The 20,148-nt window shown below is 38.5% G+C and overlaps 1 protein-coding gene across 1 annotated transcript in view; it reads left to right on the forward strand.

Moving 5' to 3' along the window:
• fbxw4 (F-box and WD repeat domain containing 4) overlaps positions 1-20,148 on the forward strand; it is a 42,588-nt gene that overhangs the window by 4,266 nt on the left and 18,174 nt on the right. Inside the window, exons 4-6 of the mRNA XM_067421523.1 lie at positions 88-220; positions 4,010-4,104; positions 18,461-18,526. Coding sequence (XP_067277624.1) covers positions 88-220; positions 4,010-4,104; positions 18,461-18,526 — 294 coding nt within the window. The remainder of the gene's footprint in view (positions 1-87; positions 221-4,009; positions 4,105-18,460; positions 18,527-20,148) is intronic.

Raw genomic sequence — 20,148 nt, forward strand, 5'->3', positions numbered from 1 at the left:
AAAGCTTTTTATTACTATAATAACACTCTTTTTGTATGTAGTATTATTCCTCCCAGTCTTTACTGTTTGTCTATTTTCTTTTTTCAGAGATGGTAAAATAATTCTTCACGACAAAGGAAGTGATTACTCTGTGGTGTGTTATGGTCACAATCAGGAGGTGAACTGCATTGACTGTAAAGGAGATGTGATAGTCAGTGGCTCCAGAGACAAGACTGCAAAGGTTAGTGATTGTGTGTTGCTCTTGCTTTTATTTTAATAAATATTAGTGCTGTCAAATCGGTTGATCACAGTCCAAAATAATCCAAAATAATCGTATCCAAAATAAAAGTTAATGTTTACATAATATGTGTGTGCACCAAGTATAATTATTATGTATATAAATACACACACGCATTCGCATATTTAAATTAAATTTAAAAATATATTTATATATAAAATATGTATACAGGTCCTTCTAAAAATGAGCATATTGTGATAAAAGTTCATTATTTTCCACAATGTAATGATAAAAATTAAACTTTCATATATTTTAGATTCATTGCACACCAACTGAAATATTCTTATATCTTATACAGGTCTTTTATTGTTTTAATACTGATGATTTTGGCAAATCTAAAAAAAATAGCATATTTCATCTGACCAATAAAAGAAAAGTGTTTTTAATACAAAAAAGTCAACCTTCAAATAATTATGTTCAGTTATGCACTCAATACTTGGTCGGGAATCCTTTTGCAGAAATGACTGCTTCAATGCGGCGTTGCATGGAGGCGATCAGCCTGTGGCACTGCTGAGGTGTTATGGAGGCCCAGGATGCTTCGATAGCGGCCTTAAGCTCATCCAGAGTGTTGGGTCTTGTGTCTCTCAACTTTCTCTTCACAATATCTCACAGATTCTCTATGGGGTTCAGGTCAGGAGAGTTGGCAGGCCAATTGAGCACAGTAATACCATGGTCAGTAAACCATTTACCAGTGGTTCTGGCACTGTGAGCAGGTGCCTGGTCGTGCTGAAAAACGAAATCTTCATCTCCTTAAAGCTTTTTAGCAGATGGAAGCATGAAGTGCTGCAAAATCTCCTGATTTTTCAAGAGCATTGACCCTGCCCTTGATGAAACACAGTGGACCAACACCAGCAGCTGACATGGCACCCCAGACCATCACTGACTGTGGGTACTTGACACTTGACTTCAGGCATTTTGGCATTTATTCTCCCCAGTCTTCCTCCAGACTCTGGCACCTTGATTTCCGAATGAAATGCAAAATTTGCTTTGATGCGAAAAAAGTACTTTGGACCACTGAGCAACAGTCCAGTGCTGCTTCTCTGTAGCCCAAAGTGGCTTGACCTGGGGAATGCGGCACCTGTAGCCCATTTCCTGCACACGCCTCTGGATGTTTCTACTCCAGACTCAGTCCACTGCCTCCAAGGTCTGGAATCGGTCCTTCTCCACAATCTTCCTCAGGGTCCGGTCACCTCTTCTCGTTGTGCAGCGTCTTTTGCCACACTTTTTCCTTCCCACAGACTTCCCACTGAGGTGCCTTGATACATCACTCTGGGAACAGCCTATTCGTTCAGAAATTTCTTTCTGTGTCTTACCCTCTCGCTTGAGGGTGTCAATGATGGCCTTCTGGACAGGGTCGGGTCGGCAGTCTTACCCATGATTGCGGTTTTGAGTAATGAACCAGGCTGGGAGTTTTTAAAAGCCTCAGGAATCTTTTGCAGGTGTTTAGAGTTAATTAGTTGATTCAGATGATTAGGTTAATAGCTCGTTTAGAGAACCTTTTCATGATATGCTAAATTTTTTGAGATAAAAAAGCAAATTTTTAAAGAATTTTGGGTTTTCATGAGCTGTCTGCCAAAATCATCAGTATTAAAACAATAAAAGACCTGAAATATTTCAGTTGTTGTGCAATGAATCTAAAATATATGAAAGTTTAATTTTTATCATTACATTATGGAAAATAATGAACTTTTATCACAATATGCAAAAATTTTGAGAAGGGTATGTATGTATGTATGTATGTATGTATGTATGTATGTATGTATGTATGTATGCATGTATGTATGCATGTGTATCAGGGTTTTTACTGGGTCAGAAATGGTCTTCGGTGGTGGCTGACCAGTCATGGTCATCCACACACACACACATGCACGCGCACACACACACCAACAGTAAAAGTACCTACCCGCTTTTTTTGCTCATCTAATTTTGATATCTCATTTTGTATGATGTCTTGATGTTTGTTTCTTTAGTTTACTGATTCATTATTTTGGCAACAATTATTAAAAAGCAGCATTAAAAATGTAATAACAAATTAAGTCTAATTCTCTGCCATAAACAATTAAACTTGCGTTGTTCTGCTTTCACCTTATTCCAGAAAAACGATTTTTTTTTTGTGGTAATTTACTACACATTATCAATATAAATACTGAAAATGAAAACAGGAAAATACTGTGGATTATTAAGACTAATTCTTACTAACTCCTCTTGTTTAATGGGGTAAGTGGGTTTAATGGGGTTGTATTCTCATTTCAGAGGTGTTGTGAGTTAATGATTACACACCGATTCGTGAGTTCAGTGTTAGACAGATCAGTTCATTAAAATGAATTGGTTCAAATGAGTCATTAGTTCGCGAATCGGACAAAAGCGGACGCATTATGTGTGAACCCAGACTGTTAAAACAATGCAAAAGATTGATCACAGAAAACACTTCATAAGGATATTTTTCCGTTTATTTGAAAGTATGGTTTATGTCAGCTGCGTGTGCAAAATGTCTGTCAAAAGAGCTGCGATTTTTGAGCATCCAGCAGTAATCCAGGGAAAATATTGTGCGAACGCGCCACGTGGTGCACGGATTCAGTCTTCCGACTTTTTCCCATTTTGTCAGTTCTGTTGATTTTGATTGATATGCGCGAGTGAGAAAGAGAGAACGGGGATGGTTTTGAAGACAGAGTGTGGGGCTCTCTGCTCGTTCTCCGTCAATCAGTTAACGAGGGTGCATGTTAACTGCGTGTCAGAACGAGTAGAGTCACGCGCATTAGTAATCTACATCAATTTATAAATCACAAGGCTTTGGCGGTACAAAAAATTGCTTTGGCGGCCACCAAAAAAATTTCAATATAGGAACAACCCTGTATATGTGTATATATGTATGTATTTATATATATGTATGTATATATGTAATCTAAATTACATATCGCGATTAATCGATTTGTCATAGCTATGGCCATGACTAGGTCCCTTCCATTGGATTCTGTTCACTTACTCTGTGGCATTTAGTTGATTTTGAAGGTTACATGTGCAGTATAGAGAATAATTTTGTTACAGGAGAGTGTTATGCAATTGTGGTAAATAAATCTTTAAATCAATTCCTGTTACACTATGTAAATTACAGTTATAGTAAGGATACGGTCTATCATCCTGATGCTACAAATTGAGAAACACCTTGGAAAGACATCAGGGATTCATAATTCCTGGAAAAGCAATACATTTTTTGATGGTTGATTCTAAACGTACATAATACTGAAGTTTATGTTTTCAGCCTACTTTTTTTTCCAAAGGCTGTTTGTGCTATACAACATACATTATTTAAAGGTTTAGGGTCAGTATAAATATATTTTTTTATTATTTTACATTTTTGAAAGAGCATATATGTGATAAAATATGAATGGAGAACTTTTTTTGTAATACATTTTAAAATGTAATTTAATCTTGTGATGGCAAAGATTTATGTTAATTTTTTATTATTGTTATCAGTGTTGAAAACAATTGGCTACTTAATATTCTTGTGGAAACCATGGTACATTTTCCCCAGGATTTTTTAATGGAAAAAAAGGGAAATTGCATTTTTTGATACTTTACCAGTATAAAAGTACTTACTGTCACATTGATCAATTGAATACATCCTTACTAATTTCCAAAAAAACACGTTACTAACCCCAAAGGTTTGTAATGTACTGTAGGTTATTATCCAAATGACTTGTGTTTTTTATACTGTTTGTAATTTAATTTTAGATTTGGGCTCTGACTCCTGACCGATTTGGACAGTGCTTGCATACTATCCCCATGTATGACAGAGTGTGGTCAGTGGCCGTCAGTCCATCTTTATGGTAAGCCTGTACTCATGATTTATTTGTGCGATACGATTTGTGTAGTCTTTTTGGTTAATAGTCTAACCACAAAGCTAACATATACCCTTCAAGAGACTTTTTGTTCCAGTGTTTGATGCCGTCAGTCCTTGAAATCTTTTAAATAAAAGATAGTGGGTAAAGTCATGTCATTCCAAGACTGACTTTCTTCTGTGGAACACAAAAGAAGATATTTCGAAGAATATCTTGAATATATCTTCTTTTATGTTCCCCAGAAGAAAGCGATGCATGTTTAGAAGAATTTCACTTTTGGGTGAACTATCTCTTTAAAAGTTAATTTTTTTAAGACTCTATATGGCAGAAAATATACAGAGGCACCCAAAAACCTGAGACTTCATTGAAAATCTGGAAGTCTAATTTAAACCTGGAAATTAACAAAAATTTGTATCATACTGAAGCATTTCAAAAAATAAACTTTATGATGAAAATTGAAATGGGAAATATTTATGCTTCTGGAATATTTCTAGGTCACTATTTAAGCAAATATATGCGTATTTGTGACAATGATCATACCAACTTCTTTGAACTTCTTTGCCTTTAATTTTATAAAGACAAAAATATTTCAGTTCACCTTTTCACTGAGTTATGCAAAATAATACTTTTGACTGGTGGCCTCAGACTTTTGGACACTGTAATTCCCTCTACTGTATCCACGATGCTCTTCCAGTTTCAGGCCGTCTCACTCATTAGTCATTAGACATTATGTGTTTGATTCTGCAGCATACTTCATACTCACTGGTTTCCTCTGTTCTTCTCACCATATGAATCACCAACAGACCTGAACATCAACCTTTGCTTTCATCAAAGAGAATTTGAGATCTTTCAAATAATGAATGTATCAGTGGGTTTAAAAGAGCGGGGTGGGGGTGGCGGCATCGTTACGGCTCGTGAGGTGAAGTGGTCATAGGCAGGGCAACCCAAAGCAGGTGGCCAGAACCTTTTTTAATACACACTATTCAATTTATTGCCATTGCTTTGAAGTCAATTAGCTCGCACCTCTGAAATGCAGATGCAGAAGAATGTGATCCCAGCCCCTAAAACCTTAGAAAGCAGAATTTTGCCCCCTCATAGTGTTGAAAAAGACCCTTTTTATAGTCTTAAAATGCTCAAATGTACCCTACATGTGTATTTTCCCCGCTTCTTAACTCACTAGGACAGTGGCGATACATCATTGAATGTTTCTTTATGTTTCTTGACTTTTTAAACACAGAAATGTGTTGAACCTTTCAGTTGATAAATCGTTACAGACTTTTGAACTGTAGAGAGCTGTTTCAGTGTACAACTGGTTAACCGTTTCTCCTTCAATACATCTGGGAAGTTTCCCAATGTGATGAGCTGTTTAAACAAGTGTGGGATGGAGTGAGACAGGCGAAGAGGGAAAGAGAAAAAAAAATGTGCAGGATATTATAGTGAAGCTGGGTTGCCTTTGCTCCTGCTGCCTTTGATTGCTCGGCCATGTATACTCCCACACGCTTAATGACACGCAGGCACATGAAGCTGTAACACTAGCGCAGAGCCTCCACCTGCCCCTGATCCGTCAAATGCACCTTCACAGCACTGCTGAAGGAATGGAAACACTGTGCGCTGGGAGACACTAGAGGACACTGACCGGCTCTCATCTTTTGTCACGACAAGGCCAGCGTGTAGCGGAAGAAAGCCACTGCTACTTGAGCAGATGCAATGGTTCAAAGCAGTTTTAGTCACTCAGCCGAGTTATTAATCCCCTCTGCCCCGTCTCCACAGCCAAGAATTTAGATTTCAAAATAAGAGACGATTATACACATCATTAATTCTCCAATTTGATGGCTGAAATAGCAGGCCTCCAAAACAGACTGCTGGACCCAGATAATGGACCACACTTCTTTACATGTATTGACGGTGGGAGAAGTTGATGAAAATGACTGGAAATAAAGGCGTCAACTAAACCAGGGGTTTTCAAACTTTTTTATGCTTCTTCACCAAAACCATTCCTAAAATATATAGACTGCTATATGTAGAAAGTTTTTTCTTCTGTTGATCAGTAGTGATGGTAAAGACGTATATAATGTTACAAAAGCTTTCCATTTTAAATGAATGCTGTTTTTTTAAACGTTCTATTCATTAAAGAATCCTTAAACTATTAGGGTTTCCACGAAAAAATATTAAAGCAGCACAACCGTTTTCATCATTAATAATAATAAGTAATGTTTCTTGAGCACTAAAGGAACATATTACAATAACTTCTGAAAGCTCATATGACACAAGACTGGCGTAATGATGCTGAAAATTCAACTTTGACATCACAGGAATGAATTACATTTTAAAATATAATAAATTAGAAAAATGTTATTTTAAATGTTAACAATATTTCACAATATTCTTTAGTTTTACTGTAATCAAATAAATGCAATCTCGATGAGCAAAGACTATTTCAAAAACATTAAAAAATCTTACCAAACTCAGCCTTTTGAACTGTTGTGTTCAGAAGTGGAGTGACACTGTATCTGTTTTGCTGTCGATATACAAAAATTAATCGTGATTAATATCATGATGCGCGACCTATGTTTAGAATGCAGATTCAAGCCATTAAAATGTAATATTGTTTATTAACATTATCAACAATCTGCAGTCTTATTGAAAACCCTTGACCTAAACTATTAGCAGGCTTTTAAAATGTTATTTATGTTCTTCACTGGCCAAGTGGAAGAAAATAAAAGCACAAACCCATAGAAAAAAAGAATTTTGACTTCCATTATTTGATTTTAAATAACATACTAAAGGCTGATATTTTGGGGACTGCTTAGTTTTTGTTAAAAAGTGCTTTTTCCTCCTAAAATTATTTCTTTCCTATGTTTGAGCGCCACCAATGAGAGAGTAACCGATATCGTCTAATTGAGAGTATGTTCTGCTTTCACTCCTACAACAATCAGGAGCTGAAACTGTAGATGGAGAGGGTTTCAAAATAGTGATTGCACCGTGTGTTTTAATTTAGAAACCTGAAGGACTAGATGGGAAGCCCTTGTGTTGCAAATGTAATTGTTCCAGCTTCACGCTTGAGGTATCTAAAGGACAAGGAGCAAGAGAGGAGACGCTGCAGTGAGCAACGGGTCCGAGGGAAGGGGTGAGGGACAAAGAAGAGTGAAAGAACAGAGAGAAAGATGTCGAAAGAGTGTGCATATGGTCGCCTCTGACACTCAGGTGTTAGGGGCTGTATTGTTCCAACCCAAAGCAGAATCACACTTGTGTATAAAACAAAAGAAAAGCATAAGAAAATATAGCCCTTCTCACCATTTGCTTAGGCTCTGATTTGTATTTCGTTCTTTTTAACCTCCCTCCTCGCCTCTTCCGTAACCCTCCCTCCCTTTTTGCCGTTGTATTTTCCAAGGAACGTTATCTCAAGGTCTGTTAGTGGGATATTCCGGCTGGAGCGAAATGCCAAGGCTGACTCTCGTCTATCTTTTTGTAGTCACTGATCCTAACCGTAGCCAGTAGCCCTTGTCCTATTTCTGAGATTGCTTTTTTACAATTTTAGGCGCCTGCATTTTCTTTTTTTTATATTGGACCATCTTCTCAGGTTTTTCAGTAGTTCTATCAAAGTGTAATGTGGGCGCGCGATGGGCAGGGCAGGTCCTGTGCAGACTTGAAGAACTCCACGGTGACTGCATGACTTTCACAGCTGATGTTGCAATGTGAATGCTAGCTCTGAAATTCCCTAAATGGTGTCATATGGCTAGCGGTCCCAGCCTTTACTATGAGACCGCTCCAAAAAAACTGCCCCTCTCCCATTGCGAAGGTAATGGGCACTCTGGCTCCCTGCATTGTTCTCATTTCACTCCAGTGGGTTGCTCTTCTGTTCTGAATTCCATTTACAATCTCATATCAAAGAGACAGCAGCAGCCATGTTGGAAAAAAAAAAACGGCATTCACAGCAGCCCAAATGATTCCTGATTCTTGATCTGTAACCCGTGAGCTTGACTGGTTCATCCCCCTCCAGATCGCAACACCCCCCCATCTCAGTCTAGTCTTTGTCTGCCATGTCAGACTTCAGACTCTCACCCCAAATGTTGATTCATCTGCTCCTGTGCGAGGAAAGGCCCTGATTGCTACTAATGGCCTCTGATTAGCATACATTTTATCTCGAGCACACTGTTTTAGGACCTGGAATGACTCGTTCAGTTGGTAATGTGGCTCTCAAAGGAGAAATCTACTCTTTCAAGTCTTTCAGTTGCTCTTTGGAGCTAAAATTGGTTGACAGTTTACATGGCAATTAACCTGTAGACTCTGTTCCGTAACCACAGCATACAGACTTCCTAGCAAACCATGCGATTAAGAAATAAGCAAGACCTACCAAAGATCTGTGTTATGGATTGTTACTAAAGTAATGTTTTAAATAAAGTGTTTAAATTTCTTTTTCCACTAAAGATACTCCCATGTTCATATGTACATATAAAATCTGTAATGCTGATCTGAAGGCAATGCAATATCAAACAAATTAATTAATTGTTTAATTTTGAATCATATTTTTTTTCTTTCAAGAAAGTATTATACGCTATTTAAAAGTTTAGGGTCATAAGATTGAAATAATTTTTCACTCTGCAAGGATGCAGTAAATGGATCAAATGTGACATTTGTAATTTTACACACACAATTTATTTTCAAAAAATGCTGTTCTCCTGAACTTTCTATTCATCAAATAATTCAGAAAAATTGTATCATGTTTTCCACAAAAATATTAAGCAGCACAAATATTTTCAACATTGATATACATAAGACATGTTTCTTGAGGAAAAAAAAATCTTAAGAATGGTCGCAAGTATGATCACGGCACTCATCTCTTCATTGGCTTCCGGTTCGTCTACAAATGTCTACACAACCTTACACCAAGTTATCCATCTGAAATACTGCATCCTTATAATCCATCCAGAGTTTTACGATCGGGTAACCAAAACCTACTCATGGTTCCTTGTACAAGGCTGAAATGTAGAGGAGATAGAACCTTTTCGTGGTGGGACCTAGGTTGTGGAACAGCCTGCCAGCACAACTTAGGGCTGCTCCCTCCCTAGGACTTTTAAATCCTACTTGTTTTCTTTAACTTTTACATTATGTTGATGGTCTTGTGTTATAAAGTTTTCTGCTGTGTTAATCTGACTTGTACAGCACTTTGGTCAGTCCTCGGATTGTTTTTAAAAGTGCTTTATGAATAAAAGAACTAGAACTAGAAATTGAGCACCAAATCTGCATATTAGGATTTCTGAAGGATCATGTGATACTGAAAGCTGGAGTAATGATGCTGAAAATTCAGCTTTGCCATCACAGGCATAAATTGCATGTTAAAAGTCCCGTTCTTCGCGATTCCATCTTTCAAACTTTAGTTAGTGTGTAATCTTGCTGTTAGAGCATAAATAATACCTGTAAAATTATAAAGCTCAAAGTTCAATGCCAAGCGAGATATTTTATTTAACAGAAGTTCCCTTTCAAAGCATACAGCGAACGGCCGGTTTGGACTACACCCCTGCACTTTCTGCTGTAATGACGTCACTAGAACCGTTTGTTGACTAACCCTCTGCCCACAAGAACACGCAAAAAAGGGGGCGTGGTCTTGTTGCTCTCCCACGTGGAGAAGAGCACGCATTCAGCACTTGCATCTCCCCGTTAAGGTAAGAGGCGGGACCTTTCCAGGCAAAGTGCGCTAAGCTGCTGTCCAATCACAACACTGGAAGCGCTGGCCCAATCAGAACTCGTTATGTATTTCTGAAGGAGGGACTTCATAGAACAAGGAAATCATCAGGCCGTTTTTAGGACAGAGAAAACAGCGCTTTAAAGATAAGTAAATGGTGTGAAAAATACTGTTTTTTTTACACGCGAAACATGAACTCATGTTATATTGCACACTGTAAACATAATCAAAGCTTCGAAAACACACAAAGAACGGGACCTTTAAAATATATTAAAATAGAAAAAAAAGTTATTTTAAGGTTATATCTAATGATTTCTTAAATATGAATCATATACTAATAGTATTATACAATTTGACCCCAAGCTTTTGAATGGTAGAGTATATTGTTAATATTATTGTTTGTCATTTGATACTGTATATCTGTTTTTATGTTGGACATCTCCTGATTTCCTTTGGTCATGCCATCCCATCCCATCCCTTTTACCCATCCAATTAAATATTCTCTGTCGTTGCCTTTTCACCAGTAGATGTAGAATTAGTAGGGAGCGCCTCGTGTGATAAATAGTTTCCTGTAGTGTCAGACATGACAGATTTTAACCGACAAGATGGGACTTGTTAAGTCTAGAAGAATCCATCCAGACCTAGGTAACTCTAGACAGAGTGTGTGTAGGGTACATCGGCCACACTTCCTCTTGTATATCTCACACACACACATGCACCAGAGTCTGTCAGCTAGTCCATTAAGCTTGTTTGATATAAAGTGGAGTTTGGGTTTGTCTGTTTTTAGTTGGATGTCAGCACTTCACTTGCAGAGAAAGAAAGAAGCGCAAATTTTATTAGCCTGAAATGTGTAATTTGGTCTTGTTAATACCACATCTACATCTCAGATCTCGAGAGAATTACGTTTGTTTAGCTTTTCAGACATTGCTTAATTATAGTTTAGATGAAGAGGCCTCACTTGGAAGATCATTGTCGTCGTTGGCCGATGCAAATTGTGCATACATTTGTGTCTGTTCATCACCCAGAGAGTTTTTAAACATGGCTAATCAATGTCTTATGCAGAGAACATAAACAAAGATAGAAGATAATAGATAGATTGATAATTTTGTGCTTCTTGTATGTTGTGATGGGATAGGCCTTGTCACTGTGGACAGAAGCGTTCCTTCTATCTAACTGCCTCAAAGAGCTCAGTACACACTACCTTAGTAATCGCAATGAGCCCACAGCGACCAGGCAGGGGGGATGAAAAGGAACAGGGCGCAAGCGTCAAAAAGAGAAGCAACCCCAAGGAGAAGCGAGAAAGGCTTCTTTTTGGGGAGGCCTGTTTTGTTTAGAGTTGGTCAAGCACAACTACAAAGATGTTGCAGGGGTACTGCCTTTGAAATTTTCCAAAGAAAATGATTGTTGGATAAACCGCCCCCAAAACGGCACTCTCTGGCAAACGGAGGGAGCGTGACCTATGACCCTCTGTATAAAAGTACAGCGAGACGTACCCCTCTATACCACCCTAAGCTCACCCGCCCCAATTTCACCCCCTCTGCTCCACCTCATTCAAGCAAAAAGAGAGAGAGAGACTAGGGAAAAAAGAGTGAAATTCATGTCATTCATTTTGCTTCTCATCTCTCTCTCTCTTATAAGGCTGGGAGGGCGAGCCGTGTCTTAGGAGTCAAGAATTCAATTAGTTAAAAAAGGAGAAAAACAAGAAAGAAAGCAAGAAAAGAAAGAGTCTGCAACAATAAAGCGATAACGGACAGAATGTGCGTTCCCACACGTTAAATACAGGGCGCTTACTACTGAAAGCACAGCATGGGAGCTATAGCCTCTGACTGCAGGTGGTGTCCTGAATAATTGCAGTCAATATGCCCTTTCTATGCAGGCTTTGCACAAGCAGATCATTACACACATGCCACATACAGGTGTTCCCCAGGCGCATTTGAGATGGAAACTTTTGTTATTCCCTAAAAAGCATTTTTGCTCAGAAGTTAGCTGGGGAGTTTAACTCTGTGGCTGTGGTGTAATTCATGACTTGTCTGTACTTTTCTTAGCCTGACAGAGTTAGACTTTACTTTCAGACACATTGTAACAACACTAAAAGAGACTTGAAATATCCCTTTTCTACAGTGAACATTTTTGTCAGAAAGCAGCATTTTGCTAAGCAACCTGCAGATTTTTTAAATTTTATTATTATTTTAATTTCCAGATGAATAAAACAATTCTAGCACAAGCGGCACAGATCCAGAGCATCATAAAAAGGGCTTTTGTCTGTGAGCAAAATGGTCAGAAATGCAACAAAAAATGTGAGAATCTAGTCGGAAAGAAATTTGTGTAAACAAAGAGTCCGTGTGCAGTTTCGTCAGATATCTCTTAAAAAGCACGCTCCAGTGATTCTTGTATGGAGAATCAAACGCAGCATGAGCCATGATGTCCGATTCGCAAACAAATGACTCGGGTACTTTTTTAATGAGTCAATCCTAAAAATTCACAGTCCCGAACTCAGGTTTGCAATTTGAATCAGGCTCAATCTCTCAGTGATTCGTTCAGAGCTATTACAACTGATTCTCTTGTGATTCCCAGCAAGTCATTTTTCAGTTCTGTCCAGTCTAATTAAATGTAAATCACTACTTAATATTATTATAATATTACTAAATATTGGTCATTGTTTAGCATTGTGAACAAGTTGTAATTTTGAACCGACATAGACTCTTTGTTAAGAAAACTATAATGATAACTATATTAGTGTCCACACCAATGGACAATAACATTGTTTATTATAAGCGTACACTGTAGGCTTGCTACGATAGTGTTACTGGTGTTCAGACTCAACACTGGTTACATCACTTTATTTTTTTATAGTAATAAAATCATTTAGTTCAGTTAGAGAACAGTACAAATAAACACTGAACGTGTCTGCTTAATAAAGCATGATCCGAAGTGTCGCAGCACAAACACAGCAGAAGTCAGATGACAGACAAGATGATCATGGAAGATTTGGTTTTAAAGCGAAATGTAAAATCACCTATTTAAGTGAGTTTGTCATTGTACTGTTTTGTTGTGTTTTTCATTAATAATAATAGGCTAACGAACCCTAGGCTAATAATAGGCTAATAAAGCAACCTGCCCCCGAATTGGCACTAATTCAAAACCGAAACTAAAATGTGCACGGCCGCACAGAGAGCGCATTTACAGACAAACTGTCATTCACGTCGTGTGCGCACTGGCACATTTTCAGTTCATGCAAATGGAAGCTTAACTTTCATAGGAATTCATTGAAACCACTTGCTTTGCTCCACTCCGTTAATGCCGAGCGGCCGTGTGCATGCTACTTTCGGTTAGATAAAATTTGTGATTTAAAAGCCCAGTTTGTAATACTGGTATTCAAAATTAATTTGAACATGTATGTCTGTTGGCAGCGTGTGTACGCAGCCACCCTATAATGTTAACAATCCACCCACTCATTTTTTTAATCCCCATAAATAATAAGCAGTGCCTCAGAAATAAGAAAAAGCGGTTTGCAGATTCCTGGCAAAGTGACATCATATTTTACAGGCCACGCCCCCAAAGGGATGATGGAGACTGCCGTATAGACCCTTTTCACATTTCCGGATTTCTCAGAACCGGAAGTTGTCATAGTTGGGTTAACTTTTATACTGGTGAATGAGAGAATACATTAAATATATTTTTTGTGTCCCCATTTGCTAAAATCGCAAAAGAAATTCAACAATAGTGATTTCACAACTTTCAAAAAGAGGGGAAAAATAAAGTGAGATTGTTAACTGCAGTGTGAACGTTGTGTGTTTCTGACACAACATTGTGCACATATGACAGTTTAACCCCAATAACTCATGATAGAGAAGTAGTCTAGTAATTTAATACTCACGGACGCACCATCCAGCTCTCTGTGCGCATGTGTCAGCTGTGTGTGCTCAAGTTGAGAGTGATAAGGCTTTAACGCATGCAGATGGTAATATTTCATGACGATGAAGAACTGCAATGTCACGTGAGTGTCAAAGTTCACGAGCTGTGAAGGCTCTGAGATGGGGAGCAGCAGCTCATCTGCATTTAAAGGAGGCGCACACAAAACAGACAGTTTTTCCCCAAACCCAAAAATTGGCATTTCAAAATGGTATATTAAATTGTCTGAAATTTCACAGACGCACTCTGGGGACACCTGAGGCTTATATTACATTTTGTAAAAAGGGTCATAATAGGTGCCCTTTAAATGCTCAAGTTCTTTACATCCAGGTGGATCCTGATTGGCTATAAAGGTTTTTAGGTGGAAAAATGGGTGATTCCAAGAATATTGTTTCTCTTTATTGTAATGTAGTTATCATCCTCCTTTGTGCCAACATACTTTAAAACTGTAAGTTAAATGACATGTTGAAGCCATAGTTTTTTACCCCATTTTTTAACAGGTATGTCATGATTATATTAACTATTTTGAAATTTGTCTGTAACTAAATTTGGCTCCTAAATGTTTAAATTTAAAAGCCTTTTAAGACGACCTTGTCGTTTTGTTAATCTGAAGCACTGGTATAAGTGCTTGGCATTTTTTTGCAGGTGTTAATAAGATGAGATCTGCGTAGACTGGCTGCTGACTTTCTCATGGATTTGTTTGTGTGTATTTTTTTTCTTTAAATTGATGTGGTGCTGTTCCACTCCGCTAAGCAAAAGGTGGTGTATGGAATGTTCCTCTGACCTCAGATGCAGGGGACATGAACAGAAAGCCAAAAGGTCTGTGAACTCGGGTGTGAGCTGAACAGGGGGGCGGGAGGGGGGCTTGGGGGAGCTGGGCTGGAAGACGGGGCAGGAGGGTCGACACAGAGAGGGAAAGAGAAAGACCCTGTCTATTGTGTTCCTCCAGCCAATATAAATACATCATAACCCTTTTCAATTCAAACATATTTAGGGACTAAGATGAAAGCACTCTAACATCCCCTTGAACAAAGCCAGGGGTCAACTATAACAAATGAACAACATCCACTGCAAGGCCAATGCACGGGGGGTTAAACTCCCTTTGAACCCTGTCTTTACCCATAGACCTATAGGACAGACTGAGATACATTTGGCTTCAATAGATTTATTTAACTGTGTTATAAATAGTTTATTCATTTATTATAGTCATTACATAATTAGTGACAATTTAAATGTCATAATTTGTATTATTAATTGTATTAAATTTTAGTATGTCATTTTAGTCTGCATCTATGTCTTTTGCTGTTTATTTCAGTTGTGGTCATGTGTTGTGCTCTTTTGGGGCAATAGCTAGTTATCTGAATCAATTGTGATAAAAGGCAATATTTAACAAAAAAAAAAGAACAATTTTAAGTTAAAATAAAATGCACCAATTTATTTAAATTAACCTAAAATTGTAAATGAACGACATTGACTTTTTTTATTCACGTCGGTATTACTTAAAATAACTGAATCAACCTAAATACAATCAATAAATATCGATGAAACATATTCTTATGAGTTAAATCTGGTAGAGATAGCTCTTCTTATTTTTTGTGTTGTTGGTACGCTTGACCTACCAGCTGGTTGTTTAAGCTAGTCAGACTCAAAGCTAGTAGACCACCATGGACCAGCTACCATCTTTAAAAAAAAACAGCCTGACTACTTGACCTGGTTTTTCTAGTAGGTTTGCCTCAGTTTGCAGTGTACAACACAATATAATGTGACATAGAAAGCGATATACCATTTTATAGCAACATCACGTTTGTTGTTAGCAGCATTTTTTTTATTTTTTTGTTCTTAAAATTGTCAATGTTTTTCCTGTTGTTATTGTCATGTGTATTTCTGTGATTGATAAATGTTACACTACCATTCAAAAATTTGGGGCCATTACGATTTTTTTTAATGTTATCTTATAACAGTAATATTGTGAAATATTATTTCAATTTAAAATAACTATTCTATTTCTATGTTAAAATGTAATTTATCGCTGTGATGGCAAAGCTGAATTTTCAACAGTCATTCCAGTCTTCAGTGTCACATGATCATTCGAAATAATATGCTGATTTGGAGCATATTTGAAAGTCTTACCAACCCCAAACATTTGAATGAAAGTGTAATTAGTTTGCATTTCACATAATAAGTATATTAAGTATACCAACAACTATGTAAAAATATATAACAACTTTTTTTAGTTTTATCTTCAAAACAGACCATCATATCTTTGGTACACTCAGCACATTTTTTTAAGTGATGTGTGCAGTTTTTTACGAAAAGCGCTTGTGGTGGTCTTGACCCAATACGTGTGGTTGCTTGTGTTGGTTTGGCCCTAACAATGTTGTTACTGTGGAGTTCCTCTCCCAGCAGGGGCTGAATTAAAGTTTGTGTGACCCCGGCACTAATTTCATGCTGCACAGTTCCTCGAATAATGATGTCAGCTGATTAGGTTACCAAAATGGTTGTGTTGGCAGTGAACCCCTGACATGTTCTAATGATCCTGAGGCGTGCTGGGTTTTTTGGGGCAGAGGAGTTGGGGTTCGGGGTGGGCAGCGTGGGCCGGGGGGCTTTGGAGGGAGATTGTCTGTGCTCTTCGGTTTAGAGGGGGGTGGAAGGTCGAGGGAAGGTAGAGGCACATTAGGCGAGAGAGAGGCTTTGACCTTTTACAGCTATAATATCACTAGGAGTCCCTTTCAGATCAATCAGAACTTGTCCGGGAGACAAAAATGTATTTAATTGTGGTGTTCTATTTTTCTCCTTTTCTCTCTCTCCCTTGTGTTTTTTCACAATCGGATTCACTGAGGGATAAGTAATTGAAGTAATAGAGAGTAATAAGGGCTGGGAAGAGAGAGCTTTGGCCTTGCCCCTATTGTATCTTGTGTCACACGGGTTCAAAGGTCAGGCAGCCTGCATATTCTATTAGGGCGCACGGCCTTCATTGGGGCAAATGAGTTTACCCAACAGTAATTAAAATGCCAGCACTGGCCAGGCGAGCTGAATATGGTTGATGGGCCACCGCTAACTGGGTTGACAGCTGCCATGGCTGTCTTTGCCAATATGCTTGGGTCCTCAATGAAGCAACCAACTGAAGCCATCACAGACGAGAACGCATGTTCCCTCAACTTTACTCGTCTCTTATTTTCTTTCTGCCTTTTTTTCCATTTTCACACCAAAAGTGGCTTCGCATTTTGCTTATGTGTCTCAGGTTTTCGACGCCTCGATCTTCAAAGACTCGTTGGGTTGTTGTTTGGTGCTACTACTTTTATGATCAATTTTATATCAAATATTAAAATTCAAGCACACATTTTCATTCAAGTCTAACCGACTCTCCCTGTGTGTGTGATGTTTTTCTATCCTGGTGGGGACTTTCATCCTGAATGCACACTGACTCATGGGGACACGTGTCACTGTGGGGTCCTACATTGAGATCCCAATGAGGAAACAAGGTTATAAATCATACCATTTCTTTTTTTCTTCTTTTTTTTTGAAAATGTAAAAATGCAGACATTTTTGTGTGATGGGTAGGGTTAGTGTAAGGGGATAGAATATACAGTTTATACAGTATAAAAACCATTACGTCTGTGGAGAGTCCCCACAAAGATAGTGAACCAGACGTGTGTGTGTGTGAGTAAGCGAAATGAAGGGTCACTGTCCCTCTCTGTTTTTGTGCCGGGGGTTTAGAGTTGGACACCAGGCGCTACAGAGCTTATTCACACGGGCTGGTTGTTAATTTGAGGCCACACTGGTATTCCATTGTGAAGCCCATTTCTTTGGTTGATGTTAGTGGGAGGGCAAAGAGCCCCCTGCGCTTTCTCTGGGTTTTCTCTAGAGGTATGAAAGTATGTGAGAGAGGGAGATGCTTTGTGATTCGTGTAGTTTTACGTGCCTCTCGCGTGGTGCGTCAGTAAGCATTCGCTGCGAGGCACGTTGTCGCCGCACACATTTTACATAGTTGGCACAGAGACTGAGAAAGCATTCTGTCAATGAAAGAGACCATCCCAGCAGGGCATTGTCGGAATACCTGAGTGCTAAAACAGGCACATTCCTGTGTGTTCACTAGTGTGAGGGCCCTATTGTTCAGCTCACCTCCGAACACAATGCAGGGAGCAGGAGAGCCTTGAGCCTCGCCCGCCAATCCCAGCTGTCCAGGAGGGCTCTAATCCCCGACTATCACGCAGGTCAAAACTACTGCGGTCACACACCCGCCCACCCGTACCTGCTCAACTAATTTCAACCTGTCACCCAGCTAAAAAGGGGGCATCCGAATGTTTTTGTTTCTTTTCTTTTTTCACCACGTTCCTCCTTTTTTCCCCCTAGATATCTCGTGAATGAAAACACATCTGTGAACAAATCCGCTGTCTCAACATACCCTTCAGCCACTCTTTACACCTCGCTACGCTCCATTCACTTTTCAAAATTTGTTTTTAATGCTCTGTGTGTATTCTCTCCAGGAGCCAAAATATTACTCCACTGTTGCGTCACCTGCTCAGTATTTAAATGCTAAAAGCATTAAATGCTGGAACAAAGATTAAGCAAATGTTCTTAAAAAGGCGCTAAAGACTATTTTACTACTAATGATAATAATAATAAATTACTATTATTATTATGATATGCCTATAAAATGCTGACTTTAGCTAAGTAAAAAAAAAAAACATTTTAAAAATGAATACATATATTTTGCAATCATTACTAAAGATCTTTATGTCTTTGCAGCACCTTTGTGACAGGAACAGCCTGCTGTGAGAATTTTGCTCCTCTTCGAATCTGGGACACAGAAAGGTAAACATTTTTTGCTATGGTATCTGATTTCTGATTTCTTTTAATGAACTATATATATACTCACCTAAAGGATTATTAGGAACACCTGTTTAATTTCTCATTAATGCAATTATCTAATCAATCAATCATATGGCAGTTGCTTCAATGCATTTAGGGGTGTGGTCCTGGTCAAGACAAACTCCTGAACTCCAAACTGAATGTCAGAATGGGAAAGAAAAGTGATTTAAGGTATTTGAGCATGGCATGGTTGTTGGTGCAAGACAGGCTGGTCTGAGTATTTCACAATCTGCTCAGCTACTGGGATTTTCACACACAACCCTTTCTAGGGTTTACAAAGAATGGTGTGAAAAGTAAAACATCCAGTATACGGCAATCCTGTGGGCGAAAATGTCTTGTTGATGCTAGAGGTCAGAGGAGAATGTGCCGACTGATTCGAGCTGATAGAAGAGCAACTTTGACTTAAATAACCACTCGTTATAACCGAGGTATGCAGCAAAGCCTTTGTGAAACCACAACACACAACCTTGAGGCGGATGGGTTACAACAGTAGAAGACCCCACCGGGTACCACTCATCTCCACTACCAATAGGAAAAAGAGACTACAATTTGCAAGAGCTTACCAAAATTGGACAGTGGAAGACTGGGACAAATGTTGCCTGGTCTGATGAGTTTCGATTTCTGTTGAGACATTCAGATGGTAGAGTCAGAATTAGGCATAAACAGAATGAGAACATGGATCAATCATGCCTTGTTACCACTGTGCAGGCTGCTGGTGTAATGGTGTGGGGGATGTTTTCTTGACACTCTTTAGGGGCCTTAGTGCCAATTGGGCATCGTTTAAATGCCCTGACCATGTCCATCCCTTTATGACTACCATGTACCAATCCTCTGATGGCTACTTCCAGCAGGATAATGCACCATGTCACAAAGCTTGAATCATTTCCAATTGGTTTCTTGAACATAACAATGAGTTCACTGTACTAAAATGGCCCCCACAGTCACCAGATCTCAACCCAATAGAGCATCTTTGGGATGTGGTGAAATGGGAGCTTCGTGCCCTGGATGTGCATCCCACAAATCTCCATCAACTGCAAGATGCTATCCTATCAATATGGGCCAACATTTCTAAATTATGCTTTCAGCACCTTGTTGAATCAATGGCACCTAGAATTAAGGCAGTTCTGGCGGCGAAAGGGGGTCAAACAGTATTAGTATGGTGTTCCTAATAATCCTTTAGGTGAGTGTGTGTGTAATATATATATATATGTGTGTGTGTGTGTGTGTATATATTTTTTTTTTACTTGGCACAGTGTCTTAAAAGATGTGAAATTCTTAGATTGCTGTGGACTTTAGGCCAGTAACAGGTTCAACAGGACAAAAAATATATAACTATAAATTAGTTGTGTGTGTGTGTGTGTATATATATATATATATATATAGGAGAATAAGTATTTCAACACCCTGCTATTTTGCAAGTTCTCCCACTTGGAAATCATCGCGGGGTCTGAAATTATCATCGTAGGTGCATGTCCACTGTAAGAGACATTCCAGAAAAAAGACAAAATTCCAGAAATCACAATATATGAGTTTTTAACTATTTATTTGTATGATACAGCTGCAAA

Source organism: Pseudorasbora parva, chromosome 17 (genome assembly GCF_024679245.1).
Source record: "Pseudorasbora parva isolate DD20220531a chromosome 17, ASM2467924v1, whole genome shotgun sequence".
Taxonomy (NCBI): Eukaryota; Metazoa; Chordata; class Actinopteri; order Cypriniformes; family Gobionidae; genus Pseudorasbora; species Pseudorasbora parva.